The sequence below is a fragment of the Gouania willdenowi genome, chromosome 18 (genome assembly GCF_900634775.1).
Source record: "Gouania willdenowi chromosome 18, fGouWil2.1, whole genome shotgun sequence".
Classification (NCBI taxonomy): Eukaryota; Metazoa; Chordata; class Actinopteri; order Blenniiformes; family Gobiesocidae; genus Gouania; species Gouania willdenowi.
This window is the reverse complement of record NC_041061.1, coordinates 3,188,470-3,209,363: the sequence shown is the minus strand read 5'-3', so window position 1 is coordinate 3,209,363 and position 20,894 is coordinate 3,188,470. Positions and strand designations below refer to the sequence as shown.

At 39.9% G+C, this 20,894-nt stretch overlaps 1 protein-coding gene across 1 annotated transcript in view; it reads right to left on the bottom strand.

Annotated features, from left to right (window-relative positions):
- Positions 1 to 412: 412 nt before the first annotated feature.
- Positions 413 to 20,894, bottom strand: part of LOC114480781 (GTPase IMAP family member 7-like) — a 32,069-nt gene continuing 11,587 nt past the window's right edge. The window contains exons 3-4 of the mRNA XM_028475197.1: positions 2,180 to 2,209; positions 413 to 1,032 (exon numbers count right to left, since the gene is read on the bottom strand). Of these exons, the coding sequence (XP_028330998.1) occupies positions 413 to 1,032; positions 2,180 to 2,198 (639 nt within the window). The 5' untranslated portion in view covers positions 2,199 to 2,209. The remainder of the gene's footprint in view (positions 1,033 to 2,179; positions 2,210 to 20,894) is intronic.

Below are 20,894 nucleotides of genomic sequence, written 5' to 3'. Positions count from 1 at the left end.
ACAAAGTTGTGTCAGAATTAGAGTTCAACAATTTCAGAAAACAATCTAAATGCAGTTTTTTCCCCATAATATTGCGATTGCCATTATTTTTCAATGAACACAAGCAATAAATCAATCTGTTTCATAATAAACCATTTCAGATTTATTTAAACTTTAAATAAATATAAAATATACATTTTAAAGCACAGATGATAACAATACATTTTAATTTCATTTCACATTTCATGTAGATGCAGTCTTCTAGACTCCTAATGTATGTCTATGGCTTATAGTGACCTCTAGAGGCATCAGTGGATACAACAGGAACAATAAAAGGCATCAGAAACAGGAACATCACATGTGACACAATCAACACAAGGAAGACAGTTTATAAATGTTTGTTCTCAGTCTTTTTGGGAACTTTCTGCAACATTTAATTGGTGTAGAAGCTGTTTCTGCTCACCAGATTCTCTACAGTGATGAGCAGCTCCTTCAGCTGGTAGGAGTTGCTCCTGTATTTTTCTTTCGGGTTGTTGTTCTTCCAGTATCTGGAATCAAAGACGTGACAGCGTCCGTCACACTTTCTCACCACATCCTTCAGCTTCTGATTCTGATCCACAAACTGCTGAATGATCGTCCCTTCAGGGAGCTGGTCTCCATGAGTGAAGACGATCACAGAATATTTCAGCACTTTTTGAGAGAAGTAATCACAAATCCTGGTGACAACCTCCTCCTCGTGTTTAGTGAACTTCTCCACTTCAAATACAATGAGAAAAGCATGAGGTCCAGGAGCACACTCTATGACAGACCTGATTATCTCAGACTTTAGATCCTCCTCAGACTGATGTGCGTGAAATAAACCAGGCGTGTCGACCAGAGTCAGTTGTGTGTTCATCACTTTCTTCGTTGCAGATTTACACACAACTGTTCCAGATCTTGAAGTGTGATCAGGATCAAACCATTTCTCATCATGTAAAGTGTTTCCCAGGCTACTTTTCCCAGATCCAGTTTTTCCAACCAAAACGATCCTACGTTCAGGTAAACTTGGAAAGTCTGAAAGTAGAAAATAATAGTCAAGGATTTTTAAAGTTTTCTGTTTTTATTAACTTTTAAATGTGAACAACACTGATTGATAAACTAAACAATACAGCCCAACATCACCAAAAATATATGTAAAAAGGTTGATACCAGTGACACTTATAAATATACTAAATGCAACATAGAAACTGATTAATTTGATTGATTTTCAAAAATATATAAATAAAAAGTTTAAATGTATTATCTGTGGTGTTACTTATCATTCTATGAACTGATCCTTCAGGACAACAATGTATTTACAGGTTTTAAATAATATTTTACATAAAGATTAAAAAGAGAAAAACAAACAGGAAAAATGTAATTCAAGAAAAATTTTAGCCAAAGCAATTTTTTTGAGTTTGAGTTTATTTGTCATTGCACATGTTACAGAGCAACGGAATTACAATTCAGTTTCATCCCGTCTAAGAAAACACACAACATTTATAACATGGGAGCACAGGAGCAATAGAACTGTGGTTCTTATTTAAATGAGAAATGAGATAACAACAGTGGGTAGGAAGAAGAGGTAAATGAGAATAGAGAAGGTGTTTTGAGACTGTTCTATTCCTGGTCAGTTTGATAAGTAATCCAATAGTGTGGCCATTTCCTGTGAGACAAACTATCTTCTTAAAGTTCCACGGTGGAATCCATCTGAGAGGCTGAAGCTTCCAATAGTGCTGCCAACGTAATCCAATTTTGCGATAAATCAGGAAAATGCCAGATCCAATGAGCAGAAGACCCAACATCATAAATTGCAATCTGGTGGTGGACATCTTCCATGTCCTCAGGACTTGCAAACTCTCCTATTGCCCATCCTTCTAGTAGAGAGATTTGACCAAAAGCAAAGAAAGACCAGATAATCAATTCTATGATTAGATTCAGGATCGGGATACTTTTAGATTAAAACAAGACAAAAGAGCAGCAAGCATAAAGATGACGGAGCGAGGGAAAAAATAGCGTCCTTCTCCTCTGAGAACAAGCAGGAAGAAGAAAAAAATGTAAATGTAAAAACATTTTGGAAATGTATTTTTGCCTTTGATCTAAAAGGAAAACTGACTATTGTATAAAAACAAAGGATTAAAACCATCATTAGAAATGTGTAACTTCTGTTGTCATGACTTACGTTGAGAATTGGAGGCCATCGTGTAGAAAAGTTGAGGAAAGTTGTTTGAAGACTCGTCTCTTTGTGTGATTTGTTTGATCAGAAAAACACGTTTGTATTTTTTTTATCTGAGCTTCAGGAAAGTTCCCACAGTGAACAACACAATGATGTGTTTCTCAGGAAGAGAAGTTCAAATGAACCAGTCTGCGCTGGAATCAGAACTAAATCCTGAACAAACGACACTACCATAAACAGGAGTGGCAGATACCATTTGGTGATACATCAACACTTTACCCCTTGTGGGACTAATAAACGTTATCTTATCTTACAGTATGAGAACAAAGTCCACCAACATGTTTATGAGAAACCAAGACTTCCATCAAACCTGTTTATGGAACACTTTGAAATATAATGTAGAACATAATGAGACCCACTGACAACATACTGTATTAGACTAAATTTAACAAACAATGGATAGATTAATGTTGACTGTATTTTACAGTTTAATACTTCATGTGTTTCTATAGTATTACAGTCAGATTAGTGCAATAGTTACACAAAGCTCATATACACGTTCCACTGATAGTTTAGAGAAGGTTTTATTTGATTTCTCTTTGCTGCAGTGAGTGTTGGGCTGTACCAGGGCCACCTGTCAGTAGAACTGTGGCTTCATTAATCAGTCCCTCCAATAATTAGAAAATTAATGCAAATACAGCAAATATTTGCAACATTTCTGATATTTTCACCAAAATGACAAAGCTTTGATACATCATCATGTAACGCTCTCATTTACCAATAAATATTTAATAAATTGATAATTAAATTAATAAATTAATAGACATTGAACAGGTTAGAAAATGGAGTTAAATTGTTTTGAGAGTGGCGTCCAATCTTCCTCATAATATACACGTCTTCATCATCCTCAAATGTTTCCACTGTTGGGCATCTGACCCCCCCACCGGAGAGTGGACGCACTTAAAACCCCAAAGCCAGTTTTTTTATGGCATGGGACTTCCGAGTCTGCCCCACGGTGGTCTGCCCCTTCGGACAGAGACTGGACCACGAACCATTGGTTGATCCTCAAACACCAATTCGGACTATTAAGGTAAAGCTGCCTTTATATATATATATATATATATATATATATATATATACATTTTCATTTACATATATATATATTCGCTCTGTGTTGATAGAAAGGCAACCAGTCGAGCACTGTATTGATTTTCATCATTCTGGAGGTTCTCTCCTCCATCAGCTGTTCTGTTTTTTGACGCAGTTAAAGGACTGCCAGTTCTTTGCTTCTTAATATTATAAGTTCCCTATATTTTTCTTCGGGCTCGGATATTTTTGTTCAGGCATCAAGTACGGCTGGTCATTATTTACTTTGGTTTTTTTCAGGCACCTCCACGGACAGCCTGTGAGGTCCTGACCATAGGATAGACAGGCAACCAAAGCTTCCAAAACACCCCGGTGCCATGTACTGAGTTCACCTCTGTACCGATATCAAAATAGATTAAAACCCCAACCCTAACCTAAACTGTAGTGAAGACTACAGGGAGTAAAACACTAATAATGGAATCCAATAAACAAATAATGTATGCATCCGCATATACAATCTTGGTATGATGTGAACTCAGATCATGCTTTCGGTGAGTTTTACTTTTTTTTTTATCTTTGTTTTTATTTTGTTTAAACATGTGAATGGAATCAGATTTCTCCCTTTGGTTGTTTGGCTTTAATGCTTTCATTTTGGACGAGAGTCGGCTGCTGTGTTTCTGTGCGTTTTGGTTTTTTTTCTCAGCTGAACGTGCGAAGTTGTGGCACGGGGAGGCACAACCACACACACGCACGCACGCACGCACGCACGCACGCACGCACACACACACACACACACACACACACACACACACACACACACACACACACACACACACACACACAGAGAGAGAGAGAGACACAATGTTGTGGTATCTCAACTTTCCTTCTGCCTACAGTGCTAAGAGTGCTAAGACATTACAACACAGACACTATTTTTATTTTTATTTTAAATTTCATGTTTGATATATCTGGGGTTCACTCTAAAATGACTATGAGCAACACACACTCAAACACACACACAGATGAATACAGTACTTCATTTTATTTAATTGTAATATTACTGTTATCATCATTATCATTTTTTATTATTTTATTGTTAGTTTCTGTTGGCTTTGCGGTTGTCGCTGAAGAAACGACATCTTCAATGAAAGCTCTTAATGAATGAAATCACCTCCAACTCTTATGCTAATGAAATGTCAATATCATTCAAAGGACCAAGCTTCAGAAGGAAATCAACTATCAAAGGACTCAACTCTCCCATTCAGCAAAGCAATGCTGCAACAAAATCACTCGCTCAGTCCCAAGTCAACTCTTCATCGTCTATGGAATGGGCCAATGCTGGGATTAACAGATCCTGCCCCATCATCAAAGACTGAGAACCTGTGGTCGTCGGAGTTGGTTGGACACTCCCCCACCAATGAGTTGCGGGTTAAACGCCACGATTACTGCCTGAATGATGGGCAGTAACTGCAGACTGATCACACGTCTGCTGGAACATCTTCACCAAAAAAGACACTGTTTCAAAAGCCACGAGGATACCAAGCCATAAGAAGTCCACCACAGCCTTTGGTGGTAGTGCTATATCACTTTAGCCTTGAACTTTGGCTTGGGGGGGGACAACTAGCAAATAGCCAACAAGCTTCTCCTTCAATCGGACAATACTAACCCCTCTATTTTCTGACTGTACGCTAGATTATTTTGTTTTCATTTATTCTCTCACAGGCTTTGAGATAAACTTAAAAGAAGGTGCTCTAAGCAGACAGACCAGACATACAGTCACACACTCACGTTCATCAGAATCAGAATCAGAATCAGAATCATCTTTATTCGCCAAGTGTATGTTGTACACACGAGGAATTTGACTCGGTCAACTGTGCTCTCTCCAATAGTGAAAACATTCAATAATAAACAATCAACTAGAAAAGATGATAATAAGTATAAACATAAGTATAAATATAAACAGTAGTTAGACTAGAATGTGCAAACTCGATAAAATAACAAGATAATAATAATAATAATAATTATAATAGTATAAAAATAAAAATAAAAAATAAAAATAAAAATAAAAAAAATAAGATAAAAAGAAGGAAAATAATAGAAAAGAAAGATAATAATAAAATATAATAATAATAAAAGGAAAATAGTGCAGTAGAGCATAACTATGAGCTGAAACACAGGACCACCATAACTTCACACAGAACCATTGTGTGATTGTGCAGCAGCACCTTTTAGGATCTGAAAAGCTCTCAGATCCTGACCTCTGACCTGTCTCTGCCTTCCTGGAAGCTATAACTGAGCACCAGAGCCATACTAACTATTCATTTAGTTAGTTAACTAACCTTAACACCCCTACTCTTTAAACTTTTTATTTTATTTTATTTTGTTTTGTTTTGTTTTGTTTCCCCCCCCCCCTCTTTTCTTCTGTTCAGGTACCAACCGATCCCAAGAGAGGTTGCCAGGTGTGTGGAGACTACCCTTCCTCAGACAACAACCGATCATCTACACGCCGACCGGAAATGAACGACCGAAGGTGGACCGACACTTTCCGAATTCAGTTGACGACCCACACGGCAGTGAATGTCGCGGAGCGGTCGACATGGATCCAAGCAGATGATTGCCGACACCAGCTGATGCTGAGACGGAGGCTGACCAAACAATGAAGGGGGAACCGACAAGGCCACTGAGTGAGGCGGCGTAATAACAACTACACCGTCTAAGCTGACTTCTCAGGTGTGGTGCACAAATAAGCGTTCCTTTGCCTTGTGGGATCACACACACTCTGTTGAAAAAAAACGCTCCAGAACAAGAGCCTAGACCAAGCCCTGAGGACCCTGCCGACGTGGGATTTTGTTCTTCCTTTGCTTTGTTTATAAGCCACACCAAAGGCTTATAGCTAGGTGGAGGGTGGACAACCTCACACCTGGCTGCAAGAATGCAGTCATAAACCCTTCTGCTGCGATTGAGGAAAACACTCAAGGTTCTTCACTCATGATGCCGCCAATCAAGTGCGGTGATTCTAACCATGGTTCCACTATTCTTCTAGCTATTGGTGACCCCAGTCACCACTGAACTCAGTCAATGAAGACGAGTGATGTCCTTGATGCAAATGATGATTTTTGCTTATCTAGATGAAATAAAGGATGATTTTTGATGATTCATGCCATTGATAATAACGATGAAGTTTTTTAAGGTTTAGTTCCACATTTTTCTTGATATATCTGTGCCTCACAAAAGAAGAATATATCCAATGTATGACAATAACGATGCTAATGGTTAACCCTGACAGACAGCAAAGGTGGAATATAATAAATTTGTTTCTTGATTTGGTCGTTGATGGCGATTAAAAGTGGGGAATGTTATGGCAATTTTTATATTCATCATCATATCGTCAAATGTATTGTTACGGTAGAATTTGCGGTTGACCTCATTTGGAGACATGATTTATTGCTCTGGTTGAATGATGGAGTCTAGGAGAAGCAGTGATGATTTTATAAAAAAAAGTTTATTCTAAACTAAGTAAAAAAGTACAAGATGGAACAAAAGAAGTGACCGTCCCGGCCGGAGGTCCGATGATTCAGTGACCCACAGTTCTAATCCAACACGTATAGTCCCCTCAGTCCCCCTCCCTCCTCCCCCAGGAGATAGAGATAGAGGGAGAGGGAGGAGGTGAGGACAGAGGGTGAAAAAGAAAGACAATTTCTTCTTTGGGTCTAAACAACCAGTTCTGGTATCTGCCGGTTGTCATAGAGACGGAGGGGTGTGCGTTTATGTGTTTGTGTGTGTGAATGAATGTGTATGGCGTGTGTATGTGTGACATGTGACTGTGTGAGCATGTGAGTGCGCACACAGAGTGCCTATGCGTCCTTGTGCGATTATTGTTTTGGGGAGATATCATGTGCTTTTGGACAAGGCGGTCTGACCCAGCAAAGTTGAAGACATGAAAATCACACAATGGAAAGTTACCCAAGGCTTAAGGATTAAAATATATGAACTAATAATTTCGCCCCCCACAGTATGTTCATGTGTACAATTTGTCATGTTTTAATACATGATGACTGCATTAATCTTTGAACTTTTGAACAGCTGAATCATGTTAGATTAAATGGTACGGATCGTATTGTACTCAGTACAACACAGAGTCTCTGCTGAAGGCCAAAACTCAAACTCAGATGCAGATATACACAAACGCACACACTATCAAGGATAGATAAGAGTGGCGCCCAATCTTCCTCATAATTTACACGTCTTCATCATCCTCAAATGTTTCCACTGTTGGGCATCTGACCCCCTCCTTCTTAACTCAGGGTGGAATTTCTCTGTTATCTGTATAAAAGCTTAAGCTGTGAAACTGTTAGTTAGAGCGGGTCTTGCCTTTTTGCTCTGCCACGAGCCTTTTGCCTTTCATTCTTTCAGGATGGAAGCTTCTTTTTTACTCCTTTTTATTTTATTTTATAATAAATCTTTTTTATAAAATCATCAGTGCCTCGCCTGGACTCCATCATTCAACCAGAGCAATAAATCATGTCTCCAAATGAGGTCAACTGCAAATTTGCCGTGACAAGTTACATTCATGCACTATAATACCCCAATACCACCTTCCTGCCGGGTATTAATAAATATGAAACTAAATTCAGGTGTTTTTAAAATTCCTCTCCTTGGTTTGGTCTTTGTTATTCATACAGCAACATATGTGTTTGTTTCCATCAGAGAATGGATTCCTCTGAATCATTAAAGCCTGCAGTGTTTATGGAGAGTTTGCTGACTTTATGTCTCTAATGTACGTGGTCTCCTCTCAGAGGATCCAGGTTGATAGAGATGAGGGATCTGTGAGTCCTGATTCAGAACAAAGATTTGACTCTACTGATAGATGATCCTGGTAAAGTCTAACACTCACCACAGCACAGAGAAATAAAATAAAACCTTTCTCTACGACTCATTAAGATCTATCAATGATCTGTGTATGTGAGCTTTCTGTAACCACTGCATTAATCTAACAGTAATAACACATGAATTATTAAACTGTAGAATGCAGAAAGACACACGCAGTTTAGCAGCAAATAGATGTACGTAACAGAATGTCAATGATTTCATATAATATCAGATTTAATCTATAGCTGAATAGCTGAGGATAAAAAATATTGTATAACTTTTCCAATGTCTGTTTTAATGTTTAAAAAAAATGCAAATATTGTAGTTTAGGACAACCTTAGGTGTAAGCAATCCCCGTGCTGATGAATGGTCTGGCTCCCAAACTGATGTTTCAGGATGTTTTATTTTCCAAGACGTTCCTTTAACATTTGGTGCTGAGTAATAACACTGTATCAACACCGTCAACACCCTAATAGCTCGGATGAAACTTACAAAAGGAAATCTCGATATGCATGTATGTAAACAAATATTTAACCTTAGCTCCTTTAATGTTCAAAATATGTAAAATCACAACCTTGAAATTGTTTATTTTAAACCATAGAATGTACCATGAATTTTGACGAAAGATGCCAACTTCCTTACCTTTGCTGTAGCTGTCGTCATGAAGACAGGTTGGATGTCGTCCCTTGCAGATGTCACAAGTGTCTATGGCGGCAGTCTTTTGCACTGTGACCTGGCTTTAAGCAGCCATAGCATAGTTTATTTTCCTTTACATATTTTCTTCTTTCATTCAGAGTTTTGATTTTGAACTTTTTGGACAGGAATGCAGGCGGTGATTAATGGCTTGGCAGAAAACGCATTGTGGCTTTGAAACTGTCTTTGACTGCATTTGTGTTCCACTCTCTGTAAATGTTTGTGTGTGCAACACACTGGATTTAGTCTTCTTTTCTTTAGGGTACCGTCTTTCTACAGGTGAAGAAGAAGGTGAAGAGTGGAGATCTGTGCAGCTGCCCAGTCCGGGAACTTTTGAATCAATTTCTGGTTTTCTTCGCAGTCATTCAAAATGTCAAGACCCTTAACATGGGGTATAGCTTCTTGACATGCCTATATAAAATTTGCAAATGTCCTTAAACCTTCAGCATCTTTGGAATGGATTTTTGGCATATTTGACAGTTTTTCTCTGAATGCCTTCTGTGTAATAAATGGCTGACCATACCTGTTGTTGAGATGACTCCATGCATCTTCGTAGGCTTCATCATCACTTCTGTAAACAATGCCGTCGAGTGTCTTTCAAGCTGGGCCTCCAATGTACCTTCTCAATTAAATAATACATTTCCTGTTTGTAAGTAGCCAATCTAGCCATTGCGGCTTTCACATCCTTTTCTGCCTTTAGTCTTTCAAGCTCACGTTTCTCAGCCTCTCAGATCTCTTTTTTGATGTTCCTCTAGGAATTGAATCCTTTATTATTGTCTTTCCTCCTGCAACATCATCTCATATTCTGCTTCCTTTGCTGCTAACTCTGCTGCAGCCTCTGCCCTTTTCGCTTCTACTATGGAACTCAGAGAGTTTTGGCTTGAAGTTTTATTTGTGGAGCCATAGATGGAGTGAGCATAATCATTTTCTACCAGCTCACGAAGACGTTGCTTAACTGTTTTACTGTCAAATTCTCCATCTACACCCGATATCCTTTCAAAGGCAACTCTAACAATGTCTTTTGTCATCCATCACATGCATCAATACGATGACGTGTGTCACTGGATGGAGTGATATGATCTCTGACTTCAACATAAATTTTTGTGACATCTTCTTTACTTTTTTCTAAAATGTCTATAAGAGACGCAAGTTGGCTTTCAGTTAAATCTTGCTTAAGTTGCTCTCTTGCCGTACATGCTTGGATTTTCCATTGTTCATAAAGGTGTATGAGCCTTTTCTCTTTTTTGTGAGCCTCTTCTTTCTGAAATGCCTGCATCCTTTCCGTGGGAATCCATGAGCGACCAGATCGGAGAAGTTCCTCCTCTTCGCTGGCCTGACAGGCCATGTAAACAAATATTTAACTTTAGCTCCTTTAATGTTCAAAATATGTAAAATCACAAACTTGAAACTGTTTATTTTAAACCATAGAATGTACCATGAATTTTAACTTATTAATGTTATTAAGTACTTTACTGTTTTTCCTTTTAATAATGACAAATTGGAATTACAATGCAAAATAATAAACAGACCACAATGAATTTATGTCTTTCCTTTCATCTCAATCATGACATAAATGAAATCCATTTAAACCTTATTTTTGTCCACTTCTGCTTATATTTTTTACAGAATTAAAACACACTGATAACCTAACCAAGGGTACTGTTTTTGTGAGATGCAGAAGCTTCATAGCTAAAGCTAACATGCTAAAGCTAGCAACTACCGAAATAACACTAAAAAAGGTAGTTTCACAAGTATTGTGGGTCATAAAATGTGATAAACGTACCAACCATACAGGAAGTGGGTTACACTATCATGTACAGTTTGTTTTGGTTTGTTGCTTTGAGCCTTTTTCAGATTTCCTTATTAAAGTGAACCTAGAGCATGAATTAATAAAGGCTTTGTTTAAACACATTCAGAGTTCAGTGATTAAAGTTCTGTTTTGTCAAACCTCAAAACTGCTGCAGTCAAACTTCACAACAACCCAAATGTCAGAATCACAACTTTTATTTATTAGATTATAAGGCACACATGTAAAAATGTTAAATGATAAAAACATTAGTGTGTGTTTGCATCAAAATGACAAACATTCATTTTTACATTTCATTTCTTTGTTTTTTTCTCTTTATTTTCTGATCAGAGACATAAAGTTAAACTATCACCAGTTAATAAAGTTGTTTTTCCCTTTTTGTTTAAAATAAACAATATACACTTTTTAATTTTAATTTCATTTCACATTTCATGTAGATGCAGTCTTCTAGACTCCTAATGTATGTCTATGGCTTATAGTGACCTCTAGAGGCATCAGTGGATACAACAGGAACAATAAAAGGCATCAGAAACAGGAACATCACATGTGACACAATAAACACAAGGAAGACAGTTTATAAATGTTTGTTAGAAATTTAAATGTCATGAATTTAGACAGAAAATCAACACAGTCAGTATAAATAATTTATGAAATATTGAAGCTCTAGAAACCTTTTATTGCCCCTTATAGACTTAGAACATGTAGCCATGAATGATTGTAACTGTAAATTGTAAATGATTGTAAATGAATGTAACCTTAAAAAACTGAGGTCTTGGTTTTTTCAAGCTTTCCCATGAATAAAATCTTTAAAATTAATTTAAAAAACAAGAACAACAGAACAACATCGTGGAAATGCAAATAAGTGAGAAAGTTTGAGTTTGATATTAAACAAAATAGAAAATAGAGAACAAATTAATAACACAATTGTAAAATGCGAACAAATTAATAGGAAAATAAATACAAGTTTAGGAGAAATAAATTGTTGTACAATACCACAAACAATAGAAAAATCTCACAAAAAAAGCACAAACTCAACAGAATGATCTCAAAATAAGTTTTAGATCTAGATTTATGACGAGAGCTTTGAAAGCAAAGTTGAAACATGTCATGAAGTTATTATTTCATTGTTTAATAGTGCAGTGAGGGTTGGACTCTACCAGGGTTACCTGTCAGTTGAGCTGCTTCTCCATCTTTGTGCTGAGTCAGGACTGACTATTGACCCTGGTCCTGTGAGTCCTCTGAGAGGCTGCTCACTACCATCTTTGTTTGAGGGAAAAGTTGAGCCTGAATGTGGAAAATATTCAACCCAGTCTCACAGTAAAATGTGGAATAGCAACTTTTGTCCACAAGCAATATTGTTAGCATTTTACGTATGATGCTCGTAGAACGTAAGAAGCTAACAGTTTGTTCTGCCCAGTTTTTTTCACAGGATGACGTCAGGTCACGTGACTGCAGACTCACAGTCTGCCTAAATGAAAAACATGGCGGACATCTTGTATATTTTAGTGACAAATTACCTTATTTCAAGATATATTGTGGCTTTAGAATTGTTTTGATCACATTTTTAGTGACAAATCTACCCTTAACTTTCATGCTATAGAATCATTTTATGTAAACGATCTGTAGTTTTTTCATTACACCACTGAGCAGACCGATGTTGAAACAACATTGAAATGACTTGATGGTCTGACAATGAGAAGACATCTCTGGCGGGTGCAGAATGAAAGTTTTTACTTAAGAAAGGTGGCCCATGGTGGGTTCGATCCCCTGACCTTATTAGGCCGCTGTCGGTAGCCTAAAAGAGGCCTAGAAATAGGGTTTTGTTCCACCCTGGGAGGCACTACCTAATCTTTTTAGATTTTACATCAGTAATTTATACAGATTCCTCAGGAAAAAGTTCTCAGCGCACAACCTTCCAGTTGTTGAGAAAAACGATGCTAAAGGTGCCCATTTTGAAAAAAGTGAAAACATAGGGAATTTTGCACTTTCAAACCTATTCATCAAATAAACCCAAAAATGCTGAATAACCACTTGAAGGACAAAATAAAGCAGTTTGAAATGTGAGATATACCTGAAGTTGTTATCTCGGTACAGTAAACATGATAAAATTACAACTGTAGCATTAACGTCACCATTACTTCTCATTATGTTATTTCAATTCAAAGGTATTATTTGAAGTAAAATCTGAATAACAAGTAGAATTAAGCCAAAATATAAACCTAACCCTAACCCTATAAAAACACTTGTACATATTCACAGGAGTGATTATTGTAAACACTCATTCATAAGTAAATCTAGTCACAATGAACACGTTTACATAGGTCAGTGCTGGCCCACAAAGTTGTGTCAGAATTAGAGTTGAACAATTTCAGAAAACAATCTAAATGCAGTTTTTTCCCCATAATATTGCGATTTAACAGGCCATTATTTTTCAATGAACACAAGCAATAAATCAATCTGTTTCATAATAAACCATTTCAGATTTATTTAAACTTTAAATAAATATAAAATATACATTTTAAAGCACAGATAACAATAAAGCAAACAAATCTGTGACTTTACTCTCTTCAACATATCTAACTAACTTCACGTTTCATGAAACATGATAACATGTGGACTGCACTTCTTGAACACTCTCTGGACTTAACAGGACAATATAAGACAGAACAAGAAAACATAAATAAATCAAATTGCAACTTTTGTGATTCAAAAATCGCGTTTAGTATTGCGATAATATCGCAAATGCATTTCATCGTTCAGCCCTAGTCAGAATGCTCTCATCTGATTTCATTTGAGCTGCCTCACAAAGAAGTCCTACATTAAAGATATGAAGAATAAATTCTAAACCCAGTTGGCAATTTATTAGCTTAACATTCAATTCAACCTTACATTATGTATATAACCCTGCTTCTATGAGTAATATGAGTGAGATGTCTCACTTTGGAATGCAACCTCTGTCTGCATTTCTCAGAAGCATTTATTTCAATCTGCCAATCCTGATTGGCCGGTGAAGCGTGTCCGTTCGCAGGGGGGTGACCCACCTCCTAAAAAAGGAGGACTCGGACAGACGTGCACCATTCAAAATAAGCACCTCTTCTCCTCGTTTGAGCAAGAAGGGTTGTCTGGTGAGACATCTCACTCATATTATATAATATTAATAATATACATAACCTAAAGTTCTATTTCATAATAGTTTGTGAGATGTCTCAATATGGGATATGGAAATTCCCGTAGTGCAGACATGCTTATCGAGCGGTACCAGCCCCCAGGACAGAAGTCTGATCACATCAGGACAGTAAAACCGCCCGTGCCAGGTGCCAGCATGTAAAAGCGGACAAACGTGAGGGGCGAGGTCCAACTCGCCGCCACAAAGATGTCCTGAACAGACACTCCCCTGAACAAAGCCCAGGATGTGGCAAGACCACAAGTCGAGTGTGCACGCAGACCTGTAGGCGGCTGCAGACCCTGACACGAGTAAGCCAAAGCATTAGCCTCCACCACCCTGTGTGACAGGCGTTGCTTAGTAACAGGCTTCTCTTTGCGGAGATTGGCCCAGGAGACGAACAGTTGATCGCTCCTCTTGAGGCCCCTCGTCATAGCCGGCAGATCAGCGGGTGATGACTGGTCGACTTATCCCCAAAAGCCAAAGTGACAGGCGGCGATCGCTGCCAAACACATCTTCACAGTGGAAAATGCTTTGTTTTTGTCAATCAGGTCCTGCAGAAATGACAAAATCACTCCCACCGGGCACTGAAAAGAGATGTGGTTCCTCGTGAGGCACCACCCCTCAAACAGCCTCCACCTACAGTCATAAAGAGACCTAGTGAAGGGGGCTCAAGCACTCTATATGGTGGAAATCACACTGTGATAATCCCATGGCTGACAGATTGAGCAACTCAGGGGCCAAGCCCACAACGCCAGACGGCCTGGACGCGGGTGGAAAACTGTGCCCCTCCCCTGTGACAGCAGGTGCTTGCGCAGCGGGAGCTGCCAGGGACGTACACAAAGCAGCTGGTAAATCTCCGCCAGCCAAAGTGTGTGTGTCCGCATTCCCTCACCCTGGACAGGGTGGAAGGAATCAGAGCCAATAGGGAGAACGCGTAAAGAAGCACGCGCGGCCAAACGTGTGCTAGTGCAGCTACGTCGAGCGGAGCCTCCGTGCTGCGCAGGGATAAGAACATTGCGCACTGCGCGTTTTCTTCCCCTGCAAACAGGTCCACCTCGGCCTGTCCGTAACGAGCCCACAGCTGCCGCATCACCTCTGGGTGCAGCATCCATTCCCCGTAAAGCGACACGCCCCCAGATTACAGGTCAGTGCCCAAATTCATGATCCCCGGGACGCCCGTCGCCCTCAGGGAGAGGAGACACCCAACACTCCGCAGGATCAATCTGCGTGCCAGCGACAGCAACCAACGTGAGCACAACCCGCCCTGACGGTCGATGTTGGCCACCGCCGTGATATTGTTCGTCCTCACCACGTCATGATGTTCCCTGAGAGATGGAAGGAAGTGGATCAGCGAGAGGAACACAGCGGACATTTCCAAGTAATTTGTGTGAGCGCGCCAGAGGGCCGCATTCCAGCGACCCCTCAAAGCCCTGCCTTCGTGGGTCCCACCCCAGCCTGTCAAGCTGGCGTCCATGGAGATCACCTTCCTGGACGTAACAATGTCCTTAGGCATCCTGTTCGTCAGGAAGCCCAGGACTTCGGCGTAACCAAAACCCTCCATGCGCCGGATCACGAGGATGGCCAAAGCCATCAACTCGAGTAAACAAAGACACAGTCTGAACTGAACAGACGTGCCTGCCATTAAACAACCTGAGACACGCCCCGAACGTCTTCATCCAATCCGGTGAAAGACGCGCGGTGTACAGCACTGAGCAAATTATTTCCTGTGTATGACATGCTCTTTTCCGCATTCACCACAAATCCCAGATTTGACAGGTGAGCCAGCAGAATGCGCGTGTGCGCCCTGGCCTCCATCTCTGATTGTGCCAAAAGCAGCCAATTGTCCAGGTACGTAGCCAGGTGAATGCCCCGCCTTCTCAGGGAAGTGATCGCAGCATTCGTGCAGCGCACAACCACCCTCAAGCTCAAAGAGAGGCCGAACGGGAGAACGAGGTATTCGTAACACACCCCTCGGAAAGCAAATTGTAGGTACTTTCTGTGAGGGACTATATATTGGAATGTGGAAATACGCATCTTTGAGGTCGACAGACGTGAACCAATTGCCCTGTCGCACCAGACGCAGCAGGGAGGAATGCGTGAGCATCCTGGTGTATTTCCTGAGGCACCCGTTCAGGGCCGGTAGGTCCAGGATGGGACGGATCCCGGACCCCCCTTGTTTAGGGACCAGAAAGTACCTGGAGTGGAACCCCTCCAGATACAGAGCGGGAGAGACCACTGAGACTGCAAACTTGCGCAGCAAGGACGTGATCTCCTTTTGTAACACAGAGAGTGAATGGGCGAAACAGGGGGGACAGATGCAAACTGCAGCCTGTAACCCCTCGATATTGTCCGTAACACCCAAGGCAGAGCCGCGAGCGCTCTCCATCTCTCTATTCTCAGGGAGAGAGATGTCAAACGCTCCGGTTTACCCACTGAGAGAGGAGCCACACACGGAGCGATGGCGCCCTATCTTGGAGGCAGTACGCAAGCAACCGGGAAGCCCAAAAGGGGCGTGATGACGCCCCCTGTCGGAAGCTGCCCGTGCAGCTCGAGGCGGCCCAACCGCACTACGGACAACCATACGCCACCAGAGGGCCCGTCCGCAGCGCGGTAGAGCCCCCTGCCAGAGGCCACCTGACCAACAACAGAGGAGCCTCCTGCACAGTAGAGGTGCCCCCTGCCGGTGGAACAGGGCAACACCACCCGGAGCTCGCACACACCGCTCGCACCAGGGGACCTGGAGGGGGCCGGAGCCTCCCTGCGAGTGGGAATAACGGTACCCGCCACCACTCTGCTTATTGTAGCAGACAATGCTTTCACATGATGTGCCCTGGCCTTAGGCCTAGGGGCGTGAGCGATGAACACATCACAGCAAGTTGGCTTCCCGGTACCTCTGCCTCCGGAGTCCTACCAGCCAAAAAGGCCAGGTAGGTCTCCTTCTTCAGCTTGACGGCATCACTTACTTCCGGGCGCCACCACCGGCTTCGGGGATTGCCGCCGCGACAGGCACCAGAGACTTTACAGCCACAGCTGTGAACGGCTGCATCGACAATGGAGGAGGAGAACATGGTCCACTCGGACTCCATGTCTCCCACCTCCCTCGGGATCTGGGAGAAGCTAATCAGGAGGTGGGAGTTGAAGACCCCACTGACAGAGGGATCCACCAGGCGCTGCCAACAGACCCTCACCACACGTTTGGGCCTGCCAGGTCTGACAGGCTTCCTCCCCTGCCAGCGGATCCAGCTTACCACCAGGTGGTGATCGGTTGACAGCTCAGACCCTCCCTTCACCCGAGTGTCCGAGACACGCGCTCGGAAATTTTTTTATTTTATTTTATTTATTTATTCAGTTCATTTCCGACATGGTTGGAATCACAGAAATTCATTTTGACATTCAGAGAAAAATCACAGCATCGTTTTTTTTTTTTTTTGTCTTTTTGCATGCCGGAAAGGGCGACGGAAAAAAGCAGTTTGCTTATCTAGATCCGTCCCCTGGTTTGCACACAGATAATTTTACATCAAAGCTTGTGTCTTTCCTGGTAAAACATTCTTATCTTCTATACCACAATTTCATGTTTTCATTTATGTTTTTTTTTTTTTCCTTTTTTGTGTGATGTGTTCTCGTCTGCAGTCATTGTTCTTGTTATTACTCCTCCTCACTCTCTTTGTTATCCGTATCCCCTCGGGCTTTCTTTTCCAGTCGTTGTTTACGTTCCTCCAACTCTCTAAACGAAAAGTTCTTCTTTGGAAGTACCTTGATATCCTCGGAAAGTCGCCTCAGCATATGATACATCAGAAAGGCACATACACATACACATACCCCCATCATTAGCAGGCCAAAGATCATGACCCCTAGCAGATAGATGTCCTCCACATCTTCCACTGACAGCAGAGAGAGACAGAGCATCTGGCTTCTCCCCTGTGCATCCATGACATATCCACTTGGGCATGTGTCCTTTGGACACGCTGGTTCGTGCTGTAGTAATCGCCTCGTCGTGAAGACTGAGTCGATGGCGCTCAATGACCAGTTGATGAGTTCCATGTCGTCGCTGTGTTGTTCGATGAAGAGTTGACTTGGGACCTGTATGCGTGTAGAAATATCCTCCGTGTCTTCTCCTTAAATCTTGTCAGATTTACGGATTATTGTGTCTCTGCATCAAGGTTATTCCAGAGGTTCATGGCTCTGTACACAGTACTATGTTTCCCAACGTTTGATTTAACCCTGTCTAGTCTAAACACATTGTTACCTTTCAGCTTCCCGAAGTCCGAACCGTAGTTAGGAGCAAGCCGATACCTTCCGGCTCGTAGCAGGTAACCCAAGTCCAGTGATCCGGGTTAGCACGTTGAGTAAAACACATAGCGAGGCGGTCTGTCTTCGACAGGAACTCGGGCTTTTATTATTATTGCTAATACTGTGTTTTGTAAATACAAAGGCACTGTATCTGTCTCTCTGTATCTGCTCGGCTACTCTCATACCTCACTCCCAGAATGCACACCTTCACACGTCACACACTCCCAACATGCACCGCTCTCTCGCGTCACAGCTACATGCATTTCCCCGCATTCACCAACTGGGGAGGAATTGCAACAACATTATTATGTCTGAAGTCATAGGAATTTTGATTGTTTGTGAAATGTTTTTGTATCTAATGTGGTAGTTTTTTAGATGAAGCCCTAAATGCGTGTATTTGTGTGTTGTAGTGTATTATTTCTTGCAGTTTTAGTTATTTTGTCTTCTCAAATAATTTGTTTGTGTGTTCGTTGTGTGGTGCTTTATGTAAAATTCTTATAGCTTTTTTTGTAGTTTAAATAATGGTTCAAGATACGTTTTGTAGTTATTACCCCATATTTCAGAGCAGTAATTTAAATGTGATGCTATGAGTGAAGAATAGATTGTTTTAAGTGATTTGGTATGTAGGATTTGTTGAAGCTTCCATTGGATGTAACTGCTTTTGGAAACTTTGTTTTTAACTATTTGTACGTTTTTTCCAGGTCAGCTTGTCGTCCATCCACACTCCTAGTACCCTATATTCTTTTAATTGTTCTATTATTTCCATGTTTAGTTTCAGTCTATTTTCTCCTATTATTTTTTTCTTTCCGAAATTGATGAATTTTGTTTTGCTGACGTTAAGGGCTAGTTTATTTACATCTAACCATGTCTGGATTTTTGATAGTTCTTTATTTGTTGACTCTATTAAAGTTTTAATGTCTTTACCTGAGCATAGGATGGTTGTATCGTCCGCAAACAACGTTAGTTTGAGGCAATTTGAGACTTTGAAAATGTCATTTATGTATAAAATGAACAGTTTTGGCCCTAAAATTGAACCCTGTGGAACACCACATTGTATGGTTTGGCATTTTGATGTGTGTTCTTCAAAGTCAACATATTGTCTCCTATTTGTCATATAGCTTTTAATCTATTTTATGGCTTTGTGCTTAATTCCGTAATTTTGAAGTTTTTCTTGTAGAATATCATGATTAATTGTGTCAAAGGCTTTTTTTAGGTCCAGAAAAATTCCGAATACAAATTGTTTTTTTTCTAATGCTTCTCTTATATTCTCCGTGGTGTCAATTATAGCCATTGCTGTTGAATGTCCTTTTCTAAGCCCATATTGTCCTTCATGTAGTATATTATTGTCTTCTATAAATTTGTCGAGTCTTTTCATGAAAAGTTTTTCCAGAATTCTTGATAATTGTGGTAATATTGATATAGGTCGATAATTAGTGAAATGTCGTTTTTCTCCACCCTTGTAAATCAGTCTAATTTTTGCAATTTTCATTTTGTCTGGGAAAACACCATTTGAGAGATTACTTATATGTGTTAGTGGCTGGGTTATTTCAACTGTTATGGTTTTTATTAGACTCATAGTTAGATTATTAACGTCTCTGGATTTTTTTGAGGTACAGGTTGTAATTATTCTATCCACCTCTGCTTCTGTTACTTCTTCAAGTATGAAATACTTATCAATGTCTTTCTTCTCATTGTCAAAATGGTTCCATTTAAGTGTTGGGTGTTGATTGATCCTTTTCTCCGTCTCTTTTCCAGTATTTATGAAAAAACTGTTGAGTTCTTGTGCTATTATGTTTTTATTGTATTCTTTTACATCATTTATTATAAAGTGGTCTGTATTTTTTTCTTTGCATTTGCGCATGGTTATGGAGTTTATAATTTCCCACAATTTTTTGTTTTTGTTTTTATTCTCTTTTAATTGTTTTTCATAATATTCTCTTTTTTTTCTCTACTTCTGCTTTCAATGTTTTTTCTGTAATATATTTTTTATATAATATGTTTTTCTTTTTGCATAATTTGACTATTTTCTTATTAATCCATGGTACTTTGTTTGTTTTACTTTTGATTGTTATTTGTTTCAAAGGGCAGCATTTATCGTGTATTGTTGTTATTGTGTCTGTAAATGTGTCATATGCAACGTTCACGTCTTCTTCATTGAAAACACTCTCCCACGTCTCTCTTTTTATCTGTTGTTTAAAGTTTTCTAGTTGTTTTTCTCCTTCCAGTCTTCTTTATGTCAATGAGTTATGATTTTCAAGATTCTTCTTTTTAGTATTAAGTATCGTAAATATTGGTAAATGATCAGAGATGTCATTTATTAATATACCATTCGTTAGATCTGAGCTTTGTATGTTTGTGAAGATGTTGTCTATCAGTGTTGAGCTGTGTTTATTAATTCTGGTTGGTTTCAATATGAGAGGTTTTAATCCATTTGTGTACATGTAATTAGTAAAGTCTTCAATGTGGGTATTTTTCAAAGGATTTAAAATGTTTATGTTGAAGTCTCCGCATATCAGTAATCTCTTATATTTAATTTCTTCTATCATTTTAGTTTCTCATTAAATATGTCTATTTTACAGTCAGGTGCACGATACAAACAACAAATTATTATCTTATGTCCCTTTGGACTTGTAATTTTCACTATTATACATTTCATCACTCCTTCCACGGTTAAACTCATCGATTCTAAAATCTCCATCTCAATATTTTCTTTTATGAATAGTGCTACCCCTCCTCCTGGCTTGTGTAATCTCAGAATCAGAATCAGAATCAGAATCAACTTTATTGACTAAGAGTGTATGAATACACAC